This window comes from Leiobunum rupestre, chromosome 1 (genome assembly GCF_980474605.1).
Source record: "Leiobunum rupestre chromosome 1, qqLeiRupe1.1.hap1, whole genome shotgun sequence".
In the NCBI taxonomy this organism is placed as follows: domain Eukaryota; kingdom Metazoa; phylum Arthropoda; class Arachnida; order Opiliones; family Sclerosomatidae; genus Leiobunum; species Leiobunum rupestre.
Window position 1 is genome coordinate 40613685 of NC_143384.1, and position 20465 is coordinate 40634149.

The window sequence follows — 20465 nt, forward strand, 5'->3', positions numbered from 1 at the left end:
TATTAAAGTAGATGGCGCTATCTTTTCCAAGCTCGAAGCCTATTCCCAGTATTAACGCGTGTTTCTTAAAAGCCTAAACAGAGAGTCCCTTTAGATTCTTGGTCCATGCATTAACGGAATTCTTTCTGTGAGATACTTATGTTTATTATCCACTTATGGTATGACTAATATGGAATAATTCATGAGGTCTTTGTTACGTGTTCTGTTTTAGGCGATAATGGATTAGATAAAAGCCCATTTAGCAGAGTATAAACACTTATCCTTCTTTATATTATCCGCACAGGAAGTTTATATAACCACGAGGGGTTTAAGAACGCAAAATATACTTGCGAAAACGTCCATCACAACAGGGCTTATTCGAGACATTTACTAAGCCTCGCTACTTCCAACTCTGCATTTGTTAGGCTTAAGGAATGCCTTGAGAAAGCCCGATGCGTCTGACGTATCACTCCTCGCGTTCTTAGCCTCGCTATACTTTTTAAAAGGTGAGTTTGCAAATGGGCAAGATTACAGAGGTAAATATAGGCTGCAACCATGGTGAAATTTATTTTGATTGATTGATAGGTCGGAAAGGCGTTTACGGAGAAAGAAAAAACTAGGCTCAAGGGTTACTGGATCGAAACGTTATTTTTAAAAAATTTTAAAATAAATCTGGTTTCATAACAATCGCCGCCGATTAAAAAAATATTTAAATACGGCTGAAAAGTTGTTTTTTAATGAATGTACGGGACATTTTTATGTTTAATTATAGCGATTGTATAAGTTTAAAAGATTAACTGTTGTTGAAAAGGCGGAAGTTATTGGCGCGTGACGAATACAAATTGGTCTGAATAGTTTTTTCGCGTTCCGCCTAAAAACGCGTTTCAACGGATTAGACTACCAGTTAAAGACGCGAAAGTGATGGAAGTTTTTTGAAGTTTGATTCTCAAGTTTAGTAAGTAGACGCTAGATTCTTTAAAGGACTTATAAACATGGTTTAGCTACGGAGGACAAACTAGCAGTTTTATCTCTTTTTGTTGGCAGAAGGACTACCATGTTACGTTGATGGTGAAAACGCGTTTTTTCCACCAAATTTCAAAATAAGTACATTCAGAAACGAAGCTAATGTTTTAAATCATTGAATTGGGAATAATACTGCTAGAATTACAATTACGATTTCATTTGCCATGGTTACGTGGGACCTGTTCTGATAAGACTGTAGCATGACTGTACGAAATTAATCTTTATAATTAGGCGGTAGCGCCTACTATACTTTGTAAAGTTATATGGGTAAAAATAAATAATTATTAGCTAACTCAATGTAACTTGAGTTAAAAAGGATCGTGTTGACAGAATAAAATTATATTTAAACAACTTCAAAGGTTTGTTTGTTACGAGTAATCATACATTTCAATTTCGCATCAGATTCGCGAAAAAATTGCAATATAGTGGCCACCACTAGAGACAGATGCCGCCACGGTAGAACAATAAATTTGAATAAGTCTCCTTATTGAACGAAATTGGTCCCACGCCAGCCAGATTTAGTTGTACCTCAATTTATTCCCAACTCAATGTCTTAAATAGAGTGTTGTCGTCTAATACGATTTTACCGTTTTTTATCAATAGGCAAATTACAATGGTGACGTCGCAGGGTTTCAGACGACAACACTCTATAGTCAATTTTAGATTTCAATTCAATAATTTTGGTAAAGTAGGGTACACGACGATGAAAGCGATTATATATTATATTATTTTGCCATCGTGTGTTCTCCGTTACGAAAATAAATATTAGTCTGCTTTACGCCTATATTAAAAGGTGGGTAAAAATGTCGACCCACCCGGCCACATTTTTATTTTTAAGCCATTGAATTAAAAAAACAATTAATACGTCTATATGATAATTTGTCAAATTATCGATTTGGAAATTTGACCGTAAAAAACGTGTCAATTCAGGGTGCTGAAAATATGGCACAGAATTTTAAAACACGGATAATGATTATTAAACGACACTCTTAACCTTGTATTTCTTTTATTCCGTTCAATTTTGGAGAAAAAAATATATTTAAAAGGCGGGTCCAACCACGGCCGGTGTAAATGGCCAGGGCCCGTGCAGCCTGGGGCCCCCTTTTTAAACCATCTCAAGTAGTAACGGCTCTCCATGGTGAGGAGTTATTGATTAACGACACACCCCTCAAAATATTAAATCCGATTTAATCGTGATTATTTTGATTAAATTCAATTTAACCACGATTATGTTGATTAAATCACGTTTAATCAAGATTAGAATGTTTAAATCTGATTTAATTATGATTAAATGATTAAAATGATTAAATCCTGATGGAAACAATTAAATCGAGATTAAAAATTAGAACGAGAATTAAACACAATCAAACAATATTAATAATAAACATTAAATTATCGTACTTTAGTTTTGATTTTAATTATAAAATCTCGATTCGACCGATTATATTGATTAAATCGTGATTAAAATGATTAAATCTAATTAAAATAATTAAATCCTGATTAAAATTATTACATCTGATTAAAAAGATTATATCATGATTAGAATGATTAAATCTAGTTTAAATCGTGATTAGATTTTTCATCTTGATTACCCTGATTTAATCAGGATAACCCGTACTATATTCGCCTAGTATGAAGATTGGAAAGCGCCACCTCATTTAATGGGCTATTTGCCACCATATTCATATTCCCTGTTTTCCCTGGCCATTTTAAGAGATTTCCCTGACTTTTAAGGCCAAAATTAGACAATTTTGAACTTAATATTTGACTTTTATCAGACATTAATAAATTTAAGTCAACTTATATTACGGTACAAAAGTTATTGCAACGTTTAAGAAATTAACAAAACTTCCAAGGAACTTAATAATAATCACAGAATTTGTCATAGAGTAAAATCAGAAGTAAATGAACGTTAGTTATCGAAATAGCGCTCAGAATCGGAGGGCGTTTTCCTGATGAAAATGATAAAATCGAGTCAAATGAAAGCTAATTCCCATCCCCGCCTTTTGAAGCGATAATTGCACTTGGGAATTGTGGGTATAGCTATTTCTATGTATAGAAAATGGTTTCATAAAAACAAAAACCTTTTTTCGGCCTAGGAGCGCGCAAAATTTCAAATTCGAGGTGAAAATGTAACGACGCGAAAACAATGCTATAAAATGAGAATAGTTGCAAAATTCCGAGTGCAGTTGGCGCTAGTCGCGTTTGAACCCCTCCGTCTCGCGCGAGTTCACGGTCACTGACGAAACCGATTTCGCATGTCTCCGCAACTCCTGTATACTTGTTTTATTCCTCCAAGATTTTGTATGGTGGAAGCTACAGCTTTTCCCGCCCGGTTAGAGATACAGTGTCCTTGCTTTAGTGTTTAGTACCTTCTGCCGACGTCGGCCCGACTCTAATTTGCTACAGGTACAAAGGTACCCCCCCTTTTGTCTAAGCCACTGGGATAAATAATAATTTTTAGGCCGTGTGGTCACCCTGCATTTTAAATAATTATTCGAGGTTGATGAACTCGTAGAAAGAAAACATCCTAGTATGATAAAATATTTTATTCATACACCAGGCTGGATAAATTAACAATAGTACTCTCATCGTGTTATCTATGGAACACACTTCGTGAGCTAGCAACTTTTCCTACAAAAAATAATTTTAAAATACCATCGTGGTCTGCATTCGCTCTTTTAAAAAAACACTTTAATTATTTCAAACTTAACAGTTTTTGCGTTTATTTTAAACCTACTTTATCAAAACTTGGGCCATGCGTCCAATTGCGGTCGATAGAAAAGTTTCTAGAAAATCTTCAAAAAACAAAAATGAGTATAAAACTAAGCGTCTTTGAGATTGTTCAAATAATATTTCACTGGGTTGTGGGTTAAATTTCAAAAAGATTTTAAAAACAATTTTTTCGAATTTCATGATTTTGGTATATTTGGATTAGGGGCTTTTCCGATTAATCGGTAATTCAGAAAAAAACCGATAAATTAGATGTGAACCAACTAATCGATAAAAATCGGAAATATAGACGCGAACCGAATAAATCACAAAAACGGTATTTAAAACGCAAATCGATTTATCGCAATAACCGGTATTTAAAACGCTAATCGATTTATCACAATAACCGGTATTTAAAACGCTAATCGATTTATCGCAATAACCGGTATTTAAAATGCGAACCGAATAATCTGTGTAAATCGGTTATTTAGACGCGAACCGAATAATTGGTATAAATCGGTTATTAAGACGCCCTCTGATTAATCGGTAAAAATCGGATATTTAGATGTGAACCGGATAATCGGTAAAAATCGGATATTTAGATGTGAACCGGATAATCGGTAAAAATAGATTATTTAGACGCGAACCGAATAATCGGTATAAGTCGGTTATTTAGACGCGAACCGAATAATCGGTATAAATCGGTTATTTAAACACGAATCGAATAATCGGTATAAATCGGTTATTAAGACGCTCACTGATTAATCGGTAAAAATCGGATATTTAGATGTTAACCGAATAATCGGTATAAATCTGTTATTTAGATGCGAACCGGATAATCGGTAAAAATAGATTTAGACGCGAACCGAATAATCGGTATAAATCGGTTATTTAGACGCGAACCGAATAATCGGTATAAATCAGTTATTTAGATGCGAACCGGATAATCGGTATAAATCGGATATTTAGACGCGATTAACCCGTATTATCACGATTTTGGTAAATATAGTTCACTCCTTTTCACAATAGTTCTGCATAAATTGATAAAATTCATGATTATTTCAATCTATTTTTCCTTATGATAATCTCCTTTAACGCACTAAATTTCTAACTGAGATTGTATTTCTAAAGCTGAGAGGGCTTCGTGAAACGAAAACGATGTAGGTATTCAATTACCGATACAATTATAAGTATATTACAATTTAGTTTGAGTAACCAATCAATTATGCTAATTTTATTTATGGTATATGGATTTAAAACGTTTCAGTGGCGTCACCTGGAGTGAATAATGAAAAATATTTTTAGGGAAGACTGGGATTCGGAAATTATTTTACGAGTAACGTGTCAGGCGCTATCAAAGTTGGGGAAGCTAACATTTAGAGAAAAGCCATTCAAGGTTCTATTTTAATACCTTACTAAATACTAGATGGCGCCAGTTTGCACTTTTTTTTAAATAATAAATACTTCCTGATTTATTACAAAAAACGTCTAATCCAATTTAACTGCTCTGTTTGAGACGGCTGGCGCCATCTGATACACTTTCTGGTATTTAAATATCGGCCTCTAATGGCGTTACTTGTAGGAGGATCTTCTCCCTTTTCAAATATTTAATGTTAATTAAACCTTGACTGGTTACTTCACAAAAAATTCGTAATATACTTATGGCGAAGGTTCGCTATTTTATACCATATTAATTCACTAATTTACTGAGTGACGTCATGTGACGTCGGATCATAGTAATCTATAGAGTTCCTTCAATGTAGGTGATTACTTTTGGCCTGCCCCGCAGCTGTTTACGACCAATTTAAAGCTACATTTGTTTTCCGGGAGCGATTGTAATATGTACTGGTGTAGTTCCGGATAGCTTAGGGTAGGCTAATAGTTTCCACATAATGAGACAGTAAATACACTGGAAACGTCGCGAAACAGCTCCCAAGTAATCCAATAGTATCTCTTGGATCATTTTAAACATTTCCGCGGATCTAACGGAGAGTTTCATAGCACAGTTATATTATAACAGGCAATTTTGTGGGTATAAAAAAATTACAATTTTAAAGCTAGTATTAGCGAAGGTAGATAAAATACCTTCATGGGGGTACCACACTTTGCTCGAATTGTTATGTTGAATGTCTAATTTTGCAACGAAACTGCTATTAAAAAATGTATCCCCATTAAAGGGAGTATTAAGTCGAAAATTCACTTTTATAATTTTGGGTGCCGATTTAAAATGCCCATTTCACACTCAGGCAATTCTGCACTCCGGAGTGGGTGTTTAATTAAAACATCTTCAAGGAATTCGCCTGCAAGGTACTATAGGAGCCTTAAACACTTGTTACATAACTTACAGGTGAAAAGTTTCCATTTTTTCAACTTGCAGGTCCTGACTTTCGGAAATATTACTTCTTGGCGATTTCCTTGAAGTTGTTTTATTTAAGCGCCTATTCTACTATGAAATCTTCTTGGCCAATAAGCTACGAGCAACGCACGCGGAAAACACGCTCGCGCAAGAACTTAGTATATGCGGTAGGAATAAAAAGGTCCTACAGACTTTCACCACTAAAATAAAATAACATAAATTATATTAATATGAATTCCGTTGATCCACCATCGAACGTCCAACTTTATACTCCCTTTAAACGCGTTGATCTTATAGTCCCTTTAAAGGGCGTATTAACCCTAACAGGAAATGGTTGATACCTCCTTGTTGATACAATTTCATGGCGTGACAGTCGAGAACGCAGAAGAGAACCTACAGCGAAGTGTACAGAAAATCTTTCTGGGAATAAACGCTCGCAATATGATTTTCTAACACGATCTCGATTGTGGCGCCACGAGTGGGTATTGTCATATTCCCTTTAAGAGGTTTTCGTCGAGCAAAGTGCGGTTTTAATCAAATAATCACATTTCAATGTTTTGTTTAAGTTAATGCTTCAAGACGCAAACGTTATCTAGGTTGCACTCGTCGGCGTATTTGAAGGACGATTCAAAGTCAACGAAGGGGCAGAAGGAGGAAGGGCACCCGTTGACCGTGACGGGTTTCTCGTTGACCAGCGTCTCAATTTGATAGTCCGAGGCGCCGCACTTGTAGAGGGTGAAGGCTACGTTGGCGTTGAAGGGGCAGATGAGACTGGACTTCCACTGGCGGCCGGCCGACGAGCAGAAGCCGCTGGCCAACAGCGGTTTGCGGTCTTTGAACAGGCCCAGCGCCGTCACGATTTTCTTGAAGGCTCCGGCGTGCGAGAACATCAGGTACGCCTTCGGGTGTTCCCCTTGTATCGCAAACCTGCATTCACCAACGGACGCTTATTAGTCAAGTGCTGTTTATTCCGACCATTTTTAGATTGTAATATCCCAAAGGTTTTAAGCAATGTGTATTCCCTATTTATATGGCGACATTGCTAAGGATTTAGGCACTGCTAATTCCCAGTTTTTATAGTGAGATTGCTAAAGTTTTAGGCAGTGCTTATTCCCAGTTTTTATGGCGACATTGCTAAGGTTTTAGGCACTGCTTATTCCCAGTTTTTATGGCGAGATTGCTAAAGTTTTAGGCAGTGCTTATTCCCTGTTTATATGGCGACATTGCTAAGGTTTTAGGCACTGCTTATTCCCAGTTTTTATGGCGAGATTGCTAAAGTTTTAGGCAGTGCTTATTCCCTGTTTATATGGCGACATTGCTAAGGATTTAGGCACTGCTAATTCCCAGTTTTTATAGCGAGATTGCTAAAGTATTAGGCAGTGCTTATTCCCTGTTTATATGGCGACATTGCTAAGGATTTAGGCACTGCCAATTCCCAGTTTTTATAGCGAGATTGCTAAAGTTTTAGGCAGTGCTTATTCCCTGTTTATATGGCGACATTGCTAAGGATTTAGGCACTGCTAATTCCCAGTTTTTATAGCGAGATTGCTAAAGTTTTAGGCAGTGCTTATTCCCTGTTTATATGGCGACATTGCTAAGGATTTAGGCACTGCTAATTCCCAGTTTTTATAGCGAGATTGCTAAGGATTTAGGCACTGCTAATTCCCAGTTTTTATAGCGAGATTGCTAAAGTTTTAGGCAGTGCTTATTCCCTGTTTATATGGCGACATTGCTAAGGATTTAGGCACTGCTAATTCCCAGTTTTTATAGCGAGATTGCTAAAGTTTTAGGCAGTGCTTATTCCCTGTTTATATGGCGACATTGCTAAGGTTTTAGGCACTGCTTATTCCCAGTTTTTATGGCGAGATTGCTAAAGTTTTAGGCAGTGCTTATTCCCTGTTTATATGGCAACATTGCTAAGGATTTAGGCACTGCTAATTCCCAGTTTTTATAGCGAGATTGCTAAAGTTTTAGGCAGTGCTTATTCCCAGTTTTTATGGCGACATTGCTAAGGTTTTAGGCACTGCTTATTCCCAGTTTTTATGGCGAGATTGCTAAAGTTTTAGGCAGTGCTTATTCCCTGTTTATATGGCGACATTGCTAAGGTTTTAGGCACTGCTTATTCCCAGTTTTTATGGCGAGATTGCTAAAGTTTTAGGCAGTGCTTATTCCCTGTTTATATGGCGACATTGCTAAGGATTTAGGCACTGCTAATTCCCAGTTTTTATAGCGAGATTGCTAAAGTTTTAGGCAGTGCTTATTCCCTGTTTATATGGCGACATTGCTAAGGATTTAGGCACTGCTAATTCCCAGTTTTTATAGCGAGATTGCTAAAGTTTTAGGCAGTGCTTATTCCCTGTTTATATGGCGACATTGCTAAGGATTTAGGCACTGCTAATTCCCAGTTTTTATAGCGAGATTGCTAAAGTTTTAGGCAGTGCTTATTCCCTGTTTATATGGCGACATTGCTAAGGATTTAGGCACTGCTAATTCCCAGTTTTTATAGCGAGATTGCTAAGGATTTAGGCACTGCTAATTCCCAGTTTTTATAGCGAGATTGCTAAAGTTTTAGGCAGTGCTTATTCCCTGTTTATATGGCGACATTGCTAAGGATTTAGGCACTGCTAATTCCCAGTTTTTATAGCGAGATTGCTAAAGTTTTAGGCAGTGCTTATTCCCTGTTTATATGGCGACATTGCTAAGGTTTTAGGCACTGCTTATTCCCAGTTTTTATGGCGAGATTGCTAAAGTTTTAGGCAGTGCTTATTCCCTGTTTATATGGCAACATTGCTAAGGATTTAGGCACTGCTAATTCCCAGTTTTTATAGCGAGATTGCTAAAGTTTTAGGCAGTGCTTATTCCCAGTTTTTATGGCGACATTGCTAAGGTTTTAGGCACTGCTTATTCCCAGTTTTTATGGCGAGATTGCTAAAGTTTTAGGCAGTGCTTATTCCCTGTTTATATGGCGACATTGCTAAGGTTTTAGGCACTGCTTATTCCCAGTTGTTATGGCGAGATTGCTAAAGTTTTAGGCAGTGCTTATTCCCTGTTTATATGGCGACATTGCTAAGGATTTAGGCACTGCTAATTCCCAGTTTTTATAGCGAGATTGCTAAAGTTTTAGGCAGTGCTTATTCCCTGTTTATATGGCGACATTGCTAAGGATTTAGGCACTGCTAATTCCCAGTTTTTATAGCGAGATTGCTAAAGTTTTAGGCAGTGCTTATTCCCTGTTTATATGGCGACATTGCTAAGGATTTAGGCACTGCTAATTCCCAGTTTTTATAGCGAGATTGCTAAAGTTTTAGGCAGTGCTTATTCCCTGTTTATATGGCGACATTGCTAAGGATTTAGGCACTGCTAATTCCCAGTTTTTATAGCGAGATTGCTAAGGATTTAGGCACTGCTAATTCCCAGTTTTTATAGCGAGATTGCTAAAGTTTTAGGCAGTGCTTATTCCCTGTTTATATGGCGACATTGCTAAGGATTTAGGCACTGCTAATTCCCAGTTTTTATAGCGAGATTGCTAAAGTTTTAGGCAGTGCTTATTCCCTGTTTATATGGCGACATTGCTAAGGATTTAGGCACTTCTAATTCCCAGTTTTTATAGCGAGATTGCTAAAGTTTTAGGCAGTGCTTATTCCCTGTTTATATGGCGACATTGCTAAGGATTTAGGCACTTCTAATTCCCAGTTTTTATAGCGAGATTGCTAAAGTTTTAGGCAGTGCTTATTCCCTGTTTATATGGCGACATTGCTAAGGATTTAGGCACTGCTAATTCCCAGTTTTTATAGCGAGATTGCTAAAGTTTTAGGCAGTGCTTATTCCCTGTTTATATGGCGACATTGCTAAGGATTTAGGCACTTCTAATTCCCAGTTTTTATAGCGAGATTGCTAAGGATTTAGGCACTGCTAATTCCCAGTTTTTATAGCGAGATTGCTAAAGTTTTAGGCAGTGCTTATTCCCTGTTTATATGGCGACATTGCTAAGGATTTAGGCACTGCTAATTCCCAGTTTTTATAGCGAGATTGCTAAAGTTTTAGGCAGTGCTTATTCCCTGTTTATATGGCGACATTGCTAAGGATTTAGGCACTTCTAATTCCCAGTTTTTATAGCGAGATTGCTAAAGTTTTAGGCAGTGCTTATTCCCTGTTTATATGGCGACATTGCTAAGGATTTAGGCACTTCTAATTCCCAGTTTTTATAGCGAGATTGCTAAAGTTTTAGGCAGTGCTTATTCCCTGTTTATATGGCGACATTGCTAAGGATTTAGGCACTGCTAATTCCCAGTTTTTATAGCGAGATTGCTAAAGTTTTAGGCAGTGCTTATTCCCTGTTTATATGGCGACATTGCTAAGGATTTAGGCACTTCTAATTCCCAGTTTTTATAGCGAGATTGCTAAAGTTTTAGGCAGTGCTTATTCCCTGTTTATATGGCGACATTGCTAAGGATTTAGGCACTTCTAATTCCCAGTTTTTATAGCGAGATTGCTAAAGTTTTAGGCAGTGCTTATTCCCTGTTTATATGGCGACATTGCTAAGGATTTAGGCACTGCTAATTCCCAGTTTTTATAGCGAGATTGCTAAGGATTTAGGCACTGCTAATTCCCAGTTTTTATAGCGAGATTGCTAAAGTTTTAGGCAGTGCTTATTCCCTGTTTATATGGCGACATTGCTAAGGATTTAGGCACTGCTAATTCCCAGTTTTTATAGCGAGATTGCTAAAGTTTTAGGCAGTGCTTATTCCCTGTTTATATGGCGACATTGCTAAGGATTTAGGCACTGCTAATTCCCAGTTTTTATAGCGAGATTGCTAAAGTTTTAGGCAGTGCTTATTCCCAGTTTTTATGGCGACATTGCTAAGGATTTAGGCACTGCTAATTCCCAGTTTTTATAGCGAGATTGCTAAAGTTTTAGGCAGTGCTTATTCCCAGTTTTTATGGCGACATTGCTAAGGTTTTAGGCACTGCTTATTCCCAGTTTTTATGGCGAGATTGCTAAAGTTTTAGGCAGTGCTTATTCCCTGTTTATATGGCGACATTGCTAAGGATTTAGGCAGTTTTTATGGCGATTTAATTAATGAGTGAACGTGCCTTTAGATGGTGCGATTGCGATGGATTCAAACCATTTAGGAGAATAGAATATTTGGGAGTAAATCGTTTTTAGGCGGACAAGGTGTAATTTTTTTAATGTTATTAAGTTACAGAGGCAACATTTTCAGTAGAGGTGTAAAAGTGCTTTTTGGGCGAAGGCCTAGAAATTGTCTCTACGAGTAAAATTTTTTATAAGTCATAGTTTTCTTTCAGGATGAGTAATCATATTATCGACTAGTAAAAAAAACTACCGCCGTGCTATTTTGGGATCCTAGTGAGGCTTAGGTTAAAGTACTGATTGTACTCTTGGCGTTGTGACCTTCGAAGAACCAGCACTGCCGAAGTTATTTTTAAGTGATCACTCCCCTTTTATTTTAGGGTTTGTTGACGAAGCTCATATTTAACAAGGTTGCCACAGATCTTTTAGATTAAAATTACCTGACTTTTCTAGGTTTCTCCTGACCATTTCCACAGATATCACCTTAACTATTTTAAGCCACAATTTTGCAATTTTTTTACTTATTTGTGCCCGGATTTCTAGGATTACTCACTATACCAATGTATAAGTGCCAGGATTCCTAGGATTACTCACTAAACCAGAGCATGTGTGCCCACATTTCTAGGATTACGCACTAAACCAGAGTATATGCGCCCGGATTTCTAGGATTACTCACTAAACCAGAGTATATGCGCCCGGATTTCTAGGATTACTCACTAAACCAGAGCATGTGTGCCCACATTTCTAGGATAGCTCACTATACCAATGTGCCAGGATTTCTAGGATTACTCACTAAACCAGAGTATATGCGCCCGGATTTCTAGGATTACTCACTAAACCAGAGCATGTGTGCCCACATTTCTAGGATAGCTCACTATACCAATGTGCCAGGATTTCTAGGATTACTCACTAAACCAGAGCATGTGTGCCCACATTTCTAGGATAGCTCACTATACCAATGTGCCAGGATCTCTACGATTACTTACTAAACCAGAGTATATGTGCCCGGATTTCTAGGATTACTCACTAAACCAGAGCAAAGAATATAAAGCCCCAGGAATGGAAGGTGTAGCTCCGTCTAGTGGAACTTTTGCGCCTCTCGTTTTTAAAGAGAGACCGGGTGGCGTTAACCGTTTCCGCTTACTCTGATTTGCTTTGCCGGAAGCTTCTAACGCAACCAAAACACGCGGCCAATAATATCAATCCTTCCATTCCTGGGGCTTTATATTCTTTGACCAATCTATATGTGCCCGCATTTCTAGGATAGCTCACTATACCAATCTATATGTGCCCGCATTTCTAGGATAGCTCACTATACCAATCTATATGTGCCCGCATTTCTAGGATAGCTCACTATACCAATCTATATGTGCCCGCATTTCTAGGATAGCTCACTATACCAATCTATATGTGCCCGCATTTCTAGGATAGCTCACTATACCAATCTATATGTGCCCGCATTTCTAGGATAGCTCACTATACCAATCTATATGTGCCCGCATTTCTAGGATAGCTCACTATACCAATCTATATGTGCCCGCATTTCTAGGATAGCTCACTATACCAATCTATATGTGCCCGCATTTCTAGGATAGCTCACTATACCAATCTATATGTGCCCGCATTTCTAGGATAGCTCACTATACCAATCTATATGTGCCCGCATTTCTAGGATAGCTCACTATACCAATCTATATGTGCCCGCATTTCTAGGATAGCTCACTATACCAATGTATATGTGCCCGCATTTCTAGGATAGCTCACTATACCAATCTATATGTGCCCGCATTTCTAGGATAGCTCACTATACCAAAGTATATGTGCCCGCATTTCTAGGATAGCTCACTATACCAAAGTATATGTGCCCGCATTTCTAGGATAGCTCACTATACCAATGTATATGTGCCCGCATTTCTAAGCTAACCCACTAAACTAGTTTATGTGCCAGGATTCCTAGGATTACCCAGTAAACCAGTTAAAAAGTGCCAGGATTCATAAAACTACCCAGTTAACCAGTTAACAAGTGGCAGGATTACATAGTCAATAAGAGAACTACACAAAAAAACCATGAGACATCGGCTACCTGAAATTGTCGAGTATGTGTTTGATAAGTGGACAAGCTTGTTGGTAATTTCGCTCGGGGCCTCCATAGCCATCATTGTAGTAGTCATCAAGGTCCTCCACGTACTCAAAAACCTTGATATCACTGTGCGAGAAGACTGAACACCAAACGGACTTATTTTCAATGGAGAACTGAAACTGGCAGGCACGCAGCATCATTTTGATTTCACCCGCTGTTAAATTGAGACCAACACGATCCCGGATGTTGTTTAAAGTTGTTTCCATAATTGAAGAGTTGAGGAACACCAGTTCCTGCTCCGGTTTTTCCTTTTTGAAACCTTTATCCTATTAAAAATAGAAACCACTAACAAATCTTAATTGAGAAAAATAACATGCAACAAGTAAGCCATGGCAATTGTATTTGGCAACTTGGAGAAATAAAGCTTGCAAGAATAGCGAAAAGGTGCGTAGTTCGCTTTCGTTATTGGCAGCTAGGAGCAACAAACACAGCACCCCACACAAAAAGAACGCAACCCGTCCAAAGTCGTGGATTTTCCCGTGTACAATTTTCATTGGTTAAACGCTTTAGCTCCTGCTGCCGTCGGAAGGTTGAAATTCGGAAATTGTCGCCAGTAAAACGTTCTGCTTAAAAGTTCGTCCAATGAAATTTGTACACAACATTGCCTTAGCGTGTTTAAAAGCTAGTTGCATTCTCCATGTGTGGGGTGCTGTGTTTGTTGCTCTGATGTGGAGAATTTTAAATAATGTGCACAAAAAATACCGTTGATTTAATTTTTTTAATTTAGTATCTTTAAGCACAAATAGCCACGAATAAATTACTTAAAATAATTTAGAAATATTTATTGGACTATACTAAGGTTAATTTTCCGTAGTACTGTAGTCCATATGCTATTGTAAGGTGTCGTCGTTATTTCAGCTTATTTAACTTTATTCCCTTCTTGTAGTGACGTTCTATGGTTCACAACAATAGAACGTTCTCAATTAGTTCTTAGCTTACACCATTTTAGTTTTATTCCTGGGAAATTTACTATCCAGCAATGGGAAATTCAACTTTCGAACATTGGCAACACTGCTAACTGGTGCCCTTCCAGTCTTCCAGTGATTTTTAGAGGTGGTATACAGCGAAATTATGATATCTCAATGTTGTTTTTCTATCATATTTAAAATAGGCCTACATTTTGGAAAATATTATCTTCACATCTTAGCTATCTCTTCAAAACTGGTTTATAGCTGTTTGAATCTCATCTCGGAGCTAGGCACCAACAATAAAGTTCAGCTCTATTGGGTTACTGGCCATCGGGGGTTCTATGGTAATGAGAAGGCCGATGTCTTAGCCAAGAAGGGAGCAGAGGCTGGGTTCTTTGGTCCTGAACCTGCCGTTCCTATCCCCTCTAGCATAGTGCGCGGCCTTATCTCTAATTCTATGACTGACCATCAACTCAAGCTTTGGCTTGAGACGGATGGCCAAAGGCAGGCTAAAGAGTTTATCTCGGGCCCCTCTAGGCAGAGAGCTAAGGAGCTGCTCTCGCTTTCCGAATCTAATATTAGGCTGGTCGTTGACCTATTAACAGGTCACTGCCTTCTTAACAGACATCGTTACTTGATTGGAATCAATGATGATCCAATCTGTAGGGCATGTCAGGTTGAGGAGGAAACCGCCTCTCATGTGCTTTGTAGGTGCGATTACTACGCGGCCCAAAGATTTGAGCATCTTAGTATGCATCAGTTGAAACCATTGAGTTGGGAATAAATAGAGGTACAACTAAATCTGGCTGGCGCGGGACCAATTTCTTTCAATAAGGAGACTTATTCAAATTTATCGTTCTACCGTGGCGGCATCTGTCTCTGGTGGTGGCCACTATACGGCAATTAAATTTTTGAGCGAATCTGAGGCGAAATTGAAATGTATGATTTCTCGTAACAAACAAACCTTTGAAAATGTTTAAAAATAATTTTAATCTGTCAACACGATCCTTTTTATCACAAGTTACGGTGAAGTTAGCTAAAAATTATTTATTTTTAGCCATATATCTTTACAAAATATAGATGGTGCTACCGCCTAATTATAAAGATGAATTTCGTACAGTCTTCTCAGAACAGGTCCCGCGTAACCATGGCAACCGAAATCGTAATTGTAATTTTAGCAGTATTATTCCCAATTCAATGGTTGAAACCTCTGATTTAAATAACATGCCGGCCAAGAGGATTCTCCGTTTTGTGTCGGATATCGGACTTTTTAAGTCATAAGGTTTTGGGTTGCACAATGGACCACTGGTCAAAGTGCGCGAATGGGCAAGTCTTTGCCCTTCCTTTCATTAATAATAATAATAATAATAATTAATAGCTATGTGTAATAAAAATCAACTATAACTTCTATAAGAAATGATATTTTTGTTGCTGTGAAATGAAAACAACAGTTTGCATCACTACGTCATCAGTGGTAAGTTTCCAAGTGTAGATAAAAAAGAAAGGATAAATATGTAACATGAGCGAGAATGAGATATGTTACCACCATTTTGATGGCCTTTTCGACAAAACTTTTTATTCCTTAGGTTCTCCATAAGACAGTTTAAGACTCTTGGCAACTTAAGTTATTTAATTTCAAGTAAAAAATTGTTAACTGCCTTGTTAAAAAACCATTCAACTAGAAGGAGGGCCAACAAAATAGTTTCATTTTACTTATAAACAACCATTATGGCAGTGTTGCCGGTCATGTTTTGTGTAAAATGCCGGCGTACACATTTTTTTAAGTACTGAACAGTAAGATTCTTTTATGCGCGTATTTCATGTGAGTCGCCATTACCGTACTGCAAGCCAGAGAACGGGTTTTGGGGGAAAGACATTTCTACAGTAGAGCTACGTGCAGTACGCAGTGGCGTAAATAGCGCCCCCGCAGACCCCGCAGCGCGGGGGGGGGACTAGGGGCCCCCAAACGTTTATGATTAAAATCGGTGCTATTTAAAAGGGCCCCAGAGTTCCTAGTTACGCCACTGGCAGTACGTCTATGGCGGCTGCCTGTGGAGGAAATCGTGGGAGGGTTCCTTGATGGGGGGAAACGCGCGAATCCAATTTTTAATATAATCCACTATAAGATTCTTTTATGGAGAATATTCGTGGGGGAATCCATAGCTTGACTACCTGGGGAGGGGACCCGTTAGGGAAAAGAAATTTCAATAGTGGAGGCATATGTAGTACGGCCGTCGTAAAAGTGTGTATAGGCTTCAAGCTTAGAAAATATAGCGCCATCTTCCTTAATATCTGTCAACTAAATAAGTAAAGAAATAGCAGATAACTTTTGAATTTCTATGTTTTTCAGTTGACTTTTAGCTGTTGTGCTGAGAGAATTTTGAATGAGCAGACAACTTTCATATATTCAATTTAAAACCCAGTCGGTAGGCGACGATACTTATGACCATAATAATATTGTTCCTAAGTTTGTCATTTTGGGGAATATTTTACTGAGAGCTAGTAACGGAGTGACGTCATTACAAGAAGAAAATCTCCCCCTAGCGAGACGCTGTCAAAGGCTAGGTGTGACGCTTTAGCAAGCGAACGCAAAATGGCGACGAAGCTCTTAATGCAGTCTGTCAGACTTTGTCTTGTGAATAGCTCTCACGACGTCAGTATAACCATGGTATAACGTTTGTATGTGAAGAATAGGAAGTGTCACACTTATGTAATAATATTATACACTTATGTTATGACCAAAATTTAAACTAGGCAAGACCCCAGGAAGCCTATCCCTATATCCCAGAAAATAGAGGCATAAGTATAGAATGGAACAATGAAGTTCTGTTCATTTGTTCCCTGATTTTCTGGATGTTTAGTTTATCCAAAGTTATTTTTTTATAGAACAAACTTATGGTGATACAATAAAAATATTCATTCTTCTATCTTTTAAAATTAAAAAAAAATTGTTACTGACTCGCCTTTATAAGCTCCTACTTTTAGCTAGGAGTATGAATGTACGAGTATTATATTCCAAGCTTTAAGTACTTTTGGCGCTCGATTTTTATTACATTTTGGACACAGTGGCGCCATCTACATTACTCAATAAGAAGGACACAAACTGCGGGAAAATACAAAAATTAAAAATATTACCTTTAATTTTTTATCACAGTTTTTATGAAATTGCAAAATATCATCCACCGGCGGGGAATTAATGTTAGAAATAACTTTCCCTGAAGGAAAAAATTCCCATTATTCAATCGGATCATTAAAAGTAAACTAAAGTAAATTTACCAAATAATCCTTCAGCAAATTTCACTGCTGTTTCTTTTGTTCTTTCGCGACTTGTGAAACCAAATTTATACACATTGTCATCATAAGATTCATCAAACAATGTGGGATACATAGATCGAAATCGCTCCCCTTGCAAAAATAAAACTTAAAAGTTACCAAAACTTCAATTGAAATTAAATTCATACACCAATACCTAATTCTAGCGCTTGTTGCTCGCCTGTATCGGAAATGCGATTGTCATCTTCTTTCTCCATTTTCAGATCCCAGTTTCTGAAATCTTCTTTGGTATCGTTGCAAAGCTTTGCTTCAAGAAACAAAATATTCATTAAATCAATAATTGATTAAATTTATTTACAAACTAATTTGTTTTACTTTTATCGGATTCGAAATTCGATAATATTTGACTACGAATTTTGAGAAGAACGGGTTCCATTTCTACAATATCTTTTCCATCGGGATAACGAATAGCGTGTCGACTCACCAAATACAATTCAACTGGTTGACAACCTGATTAAAATAACAATAATTTATTACAATTGTACAAAAAAACACTTCAATTTTATTTGATTAAAATATTGAATACCTGCTTTCTTTTTTTCCTCTCCTTCGTTGGGAACATCACCTCGTCCAACAATGTAATCCGACTTGGTTCCATAGTACCGGTAAAATGTAGTACGATTACACGAAACTTCACTGTCCAATGAACAAGTCTCTTTATTTGGTTTATTCAAAATAGACGCAGCAATAATGGCCAATACAAGCAGCACTAAACATATCTAGAAAGTAAAAAACCCAAAATTAATAATAAACTTAAATCTACTAAATTTTACAAAACCGAAAACTGACCACAGTCAAACATATGAAAATAGTTTTCTTCCGGCAAATTGAGTTAACCAGATCAGCCATGTTATTTACACTCTTGTTATCTTTCAGTAACCTAGTTGTGTCAAGGCTTCGGTTAAATGAAGATGGATCGTCGCTATCTTCTACGGAGCACTCTCCACTATTTAAAAGTCGTTTTCTCAAGTGAGAAATTTCAGAATTGCTTTGTGGCAATTTCAAAATTGTCTCGTTGTTGGCCATTATCTTGCTTGATATCAAAAGTTTCACTTATCAAAGATCTATATGGGGTTTATACGTAATGTATCATTATTAACGATTAGATTACATTGGTTTACTTCATTACAGGTAAATATATTAAAAAACCCACGAAATGAAGCCAAGTCTCAAATTAGATAAACTAAGAAATACGCTCGTTTTCCATTAGTAAAACATGTCAGCAAACAAATCAATGGCATTACAAAACTTAATTCATGGTGATATCATTAAAATAATAAAAACTCCTATATATATTATCGTAAAATAGTGTTATTTGAAGTGATAATAAACTGTAACGGAAACCACGACATAACTCCAGCGGCCATTTTGCAATTCTCAACAGTCGTCTGCTTTTTGGCGCGTAAGTTTTAAAATGTAAAAACATCGGTACATTAAAAGGTAAAGGTAATTTTAACAGCAACATTTTTTTTATCACGGAAAAGTTTAATAATAGTAAACGCATCGTAGCGTGAACAAGGTTATACGCTTATGCTTATAATGATGGTTTTTATTTGTTTAGTGGTAAACAAACGAATATTTAAAAAAAAATTGACACCAGAGCCACCTAACGACCAAAAATTATTATTCCTAATGGGGTTTGGTCTGCTACTAGTCTGTTTAAATAATAATACGCGCTGACGAAAGTCATGAAGCTTAAAACTTTGATTTGTAAATGAGACTGATGGAAATTTAACCAGCGTGTTGTCCTTTAAAAATTGTTACTTCTTTAGCATATCTCTTGAAATTTCGCTATTTCATTATGCATTCTTGCATTATTAATAAGTATATATTAAAATTTACCACCCACGTATACTCGTTTCCATGAGAACGAAAATAAGCCACACCCACTAAAAAACCTTACATCATTCTAATATCGATAACTTTTATTACAACCAGGGATAAGATTAGAGCAAAATTTAAAGTATATAAAAATAATAATCCTAAGAAAGAAAATTTAAAAGAAAACTTACCCAGCCATTTTGACCAATTGCAAAAATAGTACACTTAAAAACACTTGAAATCCGCAAACTTTAAAAATTAGTTTAATTTAATAAATCTTTGGTATCGATAGAAGAGACGTTTTGACGAAAAACTGTTGACGAAAGGGCGCGTCCGAACGTCAGACGACAAGAAATTAAATTGAAGACGACGCTAATTTGGTATTCCAACGGAAAAAAAGAAGCCAAAAAAATAATAATTAGCCGGCCCTTTGGAATGTGTGGCACCAAATAGTCCTTAAAAGTAATAAAAAGCGAAGGTAATAATTAAGCTCCAACATTTAAAAAACATTAAAAAGGTTTTTTCACTACCAAAAAACGAGACAGCGCCAATGAAACCAGTTTGGGATATGATCACGTATAGTAGGGTGACCAAAAACTAAAGAAAAAATTAACGCGCCGGAGACGAAAGATAGCTCGGTATTATTCGCGTACACCTACAGCGCCAAAACTAACTGGGCTTCTCTAAACAGGAAACGTGTAGGCTGTATAATATTGCCCAAATTATTTGGGTCTCCAAACTTAAATGAATTCGAAGACGCTTTGCTTAAGACGTTTCTACAACTACGCAATTAAAATTGCGAGGAGAAAATGTCAAAAAGCTGTTATGTTTCTCACGAAATGTTTTTCCGAGTTCGATTTTTCTGTCTCCGGCCCTCTCAAAATCGAAGTTTTACAAAGTGAAGCTATTTTTTGTCAACTGTCAAAACCAAAATAACGATTGCGTTGTTTTGTTTACGAATTATAAAGGGTGTGTTTGTTTTTAGAGTGAAAAAAATAGGTGGGAAACCAAACAATGTGGTAAAAACAAAAGACAGTAACCGGTTGCTAAGGTACACGTATGCCTTATTTAAAATAACAAATGATATTATGGAATCGATAC

The 20465-nt window shown here is 37.1% G+C and overlaps 1 protein-coding gene across 3 annotated transcripts; it reads right to left on the bottom strand.

The window, feature by feature from the left end:
- Positions 1-4089: 4089 nt before the first annotated feature.
- Positions 4090-19997, bottom strand: LOC149962908 (multiple inositol polyphosphate phosphatase 1-like). 3 transcript variants are annotated; one of them, XM_090180241.1, is made up of 10 exons: positions 19895-19997; positions 19556-19819; positions 18333-18607; positions 18070-18262; positions 17859-17993; positions 17680-17790; positions 17487-17615; positions 17346-17425; positions 13246-13568; positions 4090-6997 (listed from the first exon to the last, which is right to left on the bottom strand). In XM_090180241.1, the coding sequence occupies exons 3-10, from the start codon at positions 18567-18569 to the stop codon at positions 6637-6639; spliced, it is 1569 nt and encodes a 522-aa protein (XP_090036367.1). In that variant the 5' UTR covers positions 18570-18607; positions 19556-19819; positions 19895-19997; the 3' UTR covers positions 4090-6636. The 3 variants fall into 3 exon arrangements, with proteins under 3 accessions (XP_090036367.1, XP_090036368.1, XP_090036369.1); XM_090180242.1 differs by lacking the exon at positions 19895-19997 and having other exon boundaries at positions 19556-19822; XM_090180243.1 differs by lacking the exons at positions 19556-19819; positions 19895-19997 and adding an exon at positions 18697-18716.
- Between the last annotated feature and the right edge of the window lie 468 nt (positions 19998-20465).

What these genes read in the sequence shown, in the direction of transcription:
- LOC149962908 (XM_090180241.1), bottom strand. Translation starts at nt 18,569, where the DNA reads ATGGCCAACAACGAGACAATTTTGAAATTGCCACAAAGCAATTCTGAA. An exon ending in TTTTCATATGTTTGACTGTG is followed by an intron (nt 18,263 to 18,332) that starts GTCAGTTTTCGG and finishes TTTACTTTCTAG; the next exon opens with ATATGTTTAGTGCTGCTTGT. An exon ending in CACATACTCGACAATTTCAG is followed by an intron (nt 6,998 to 13,245) that starts GTAGCCGATGTC and finishes TGGTGAATGCAG; the next exon opens with GTTTGCGATACAAGGGGAAC.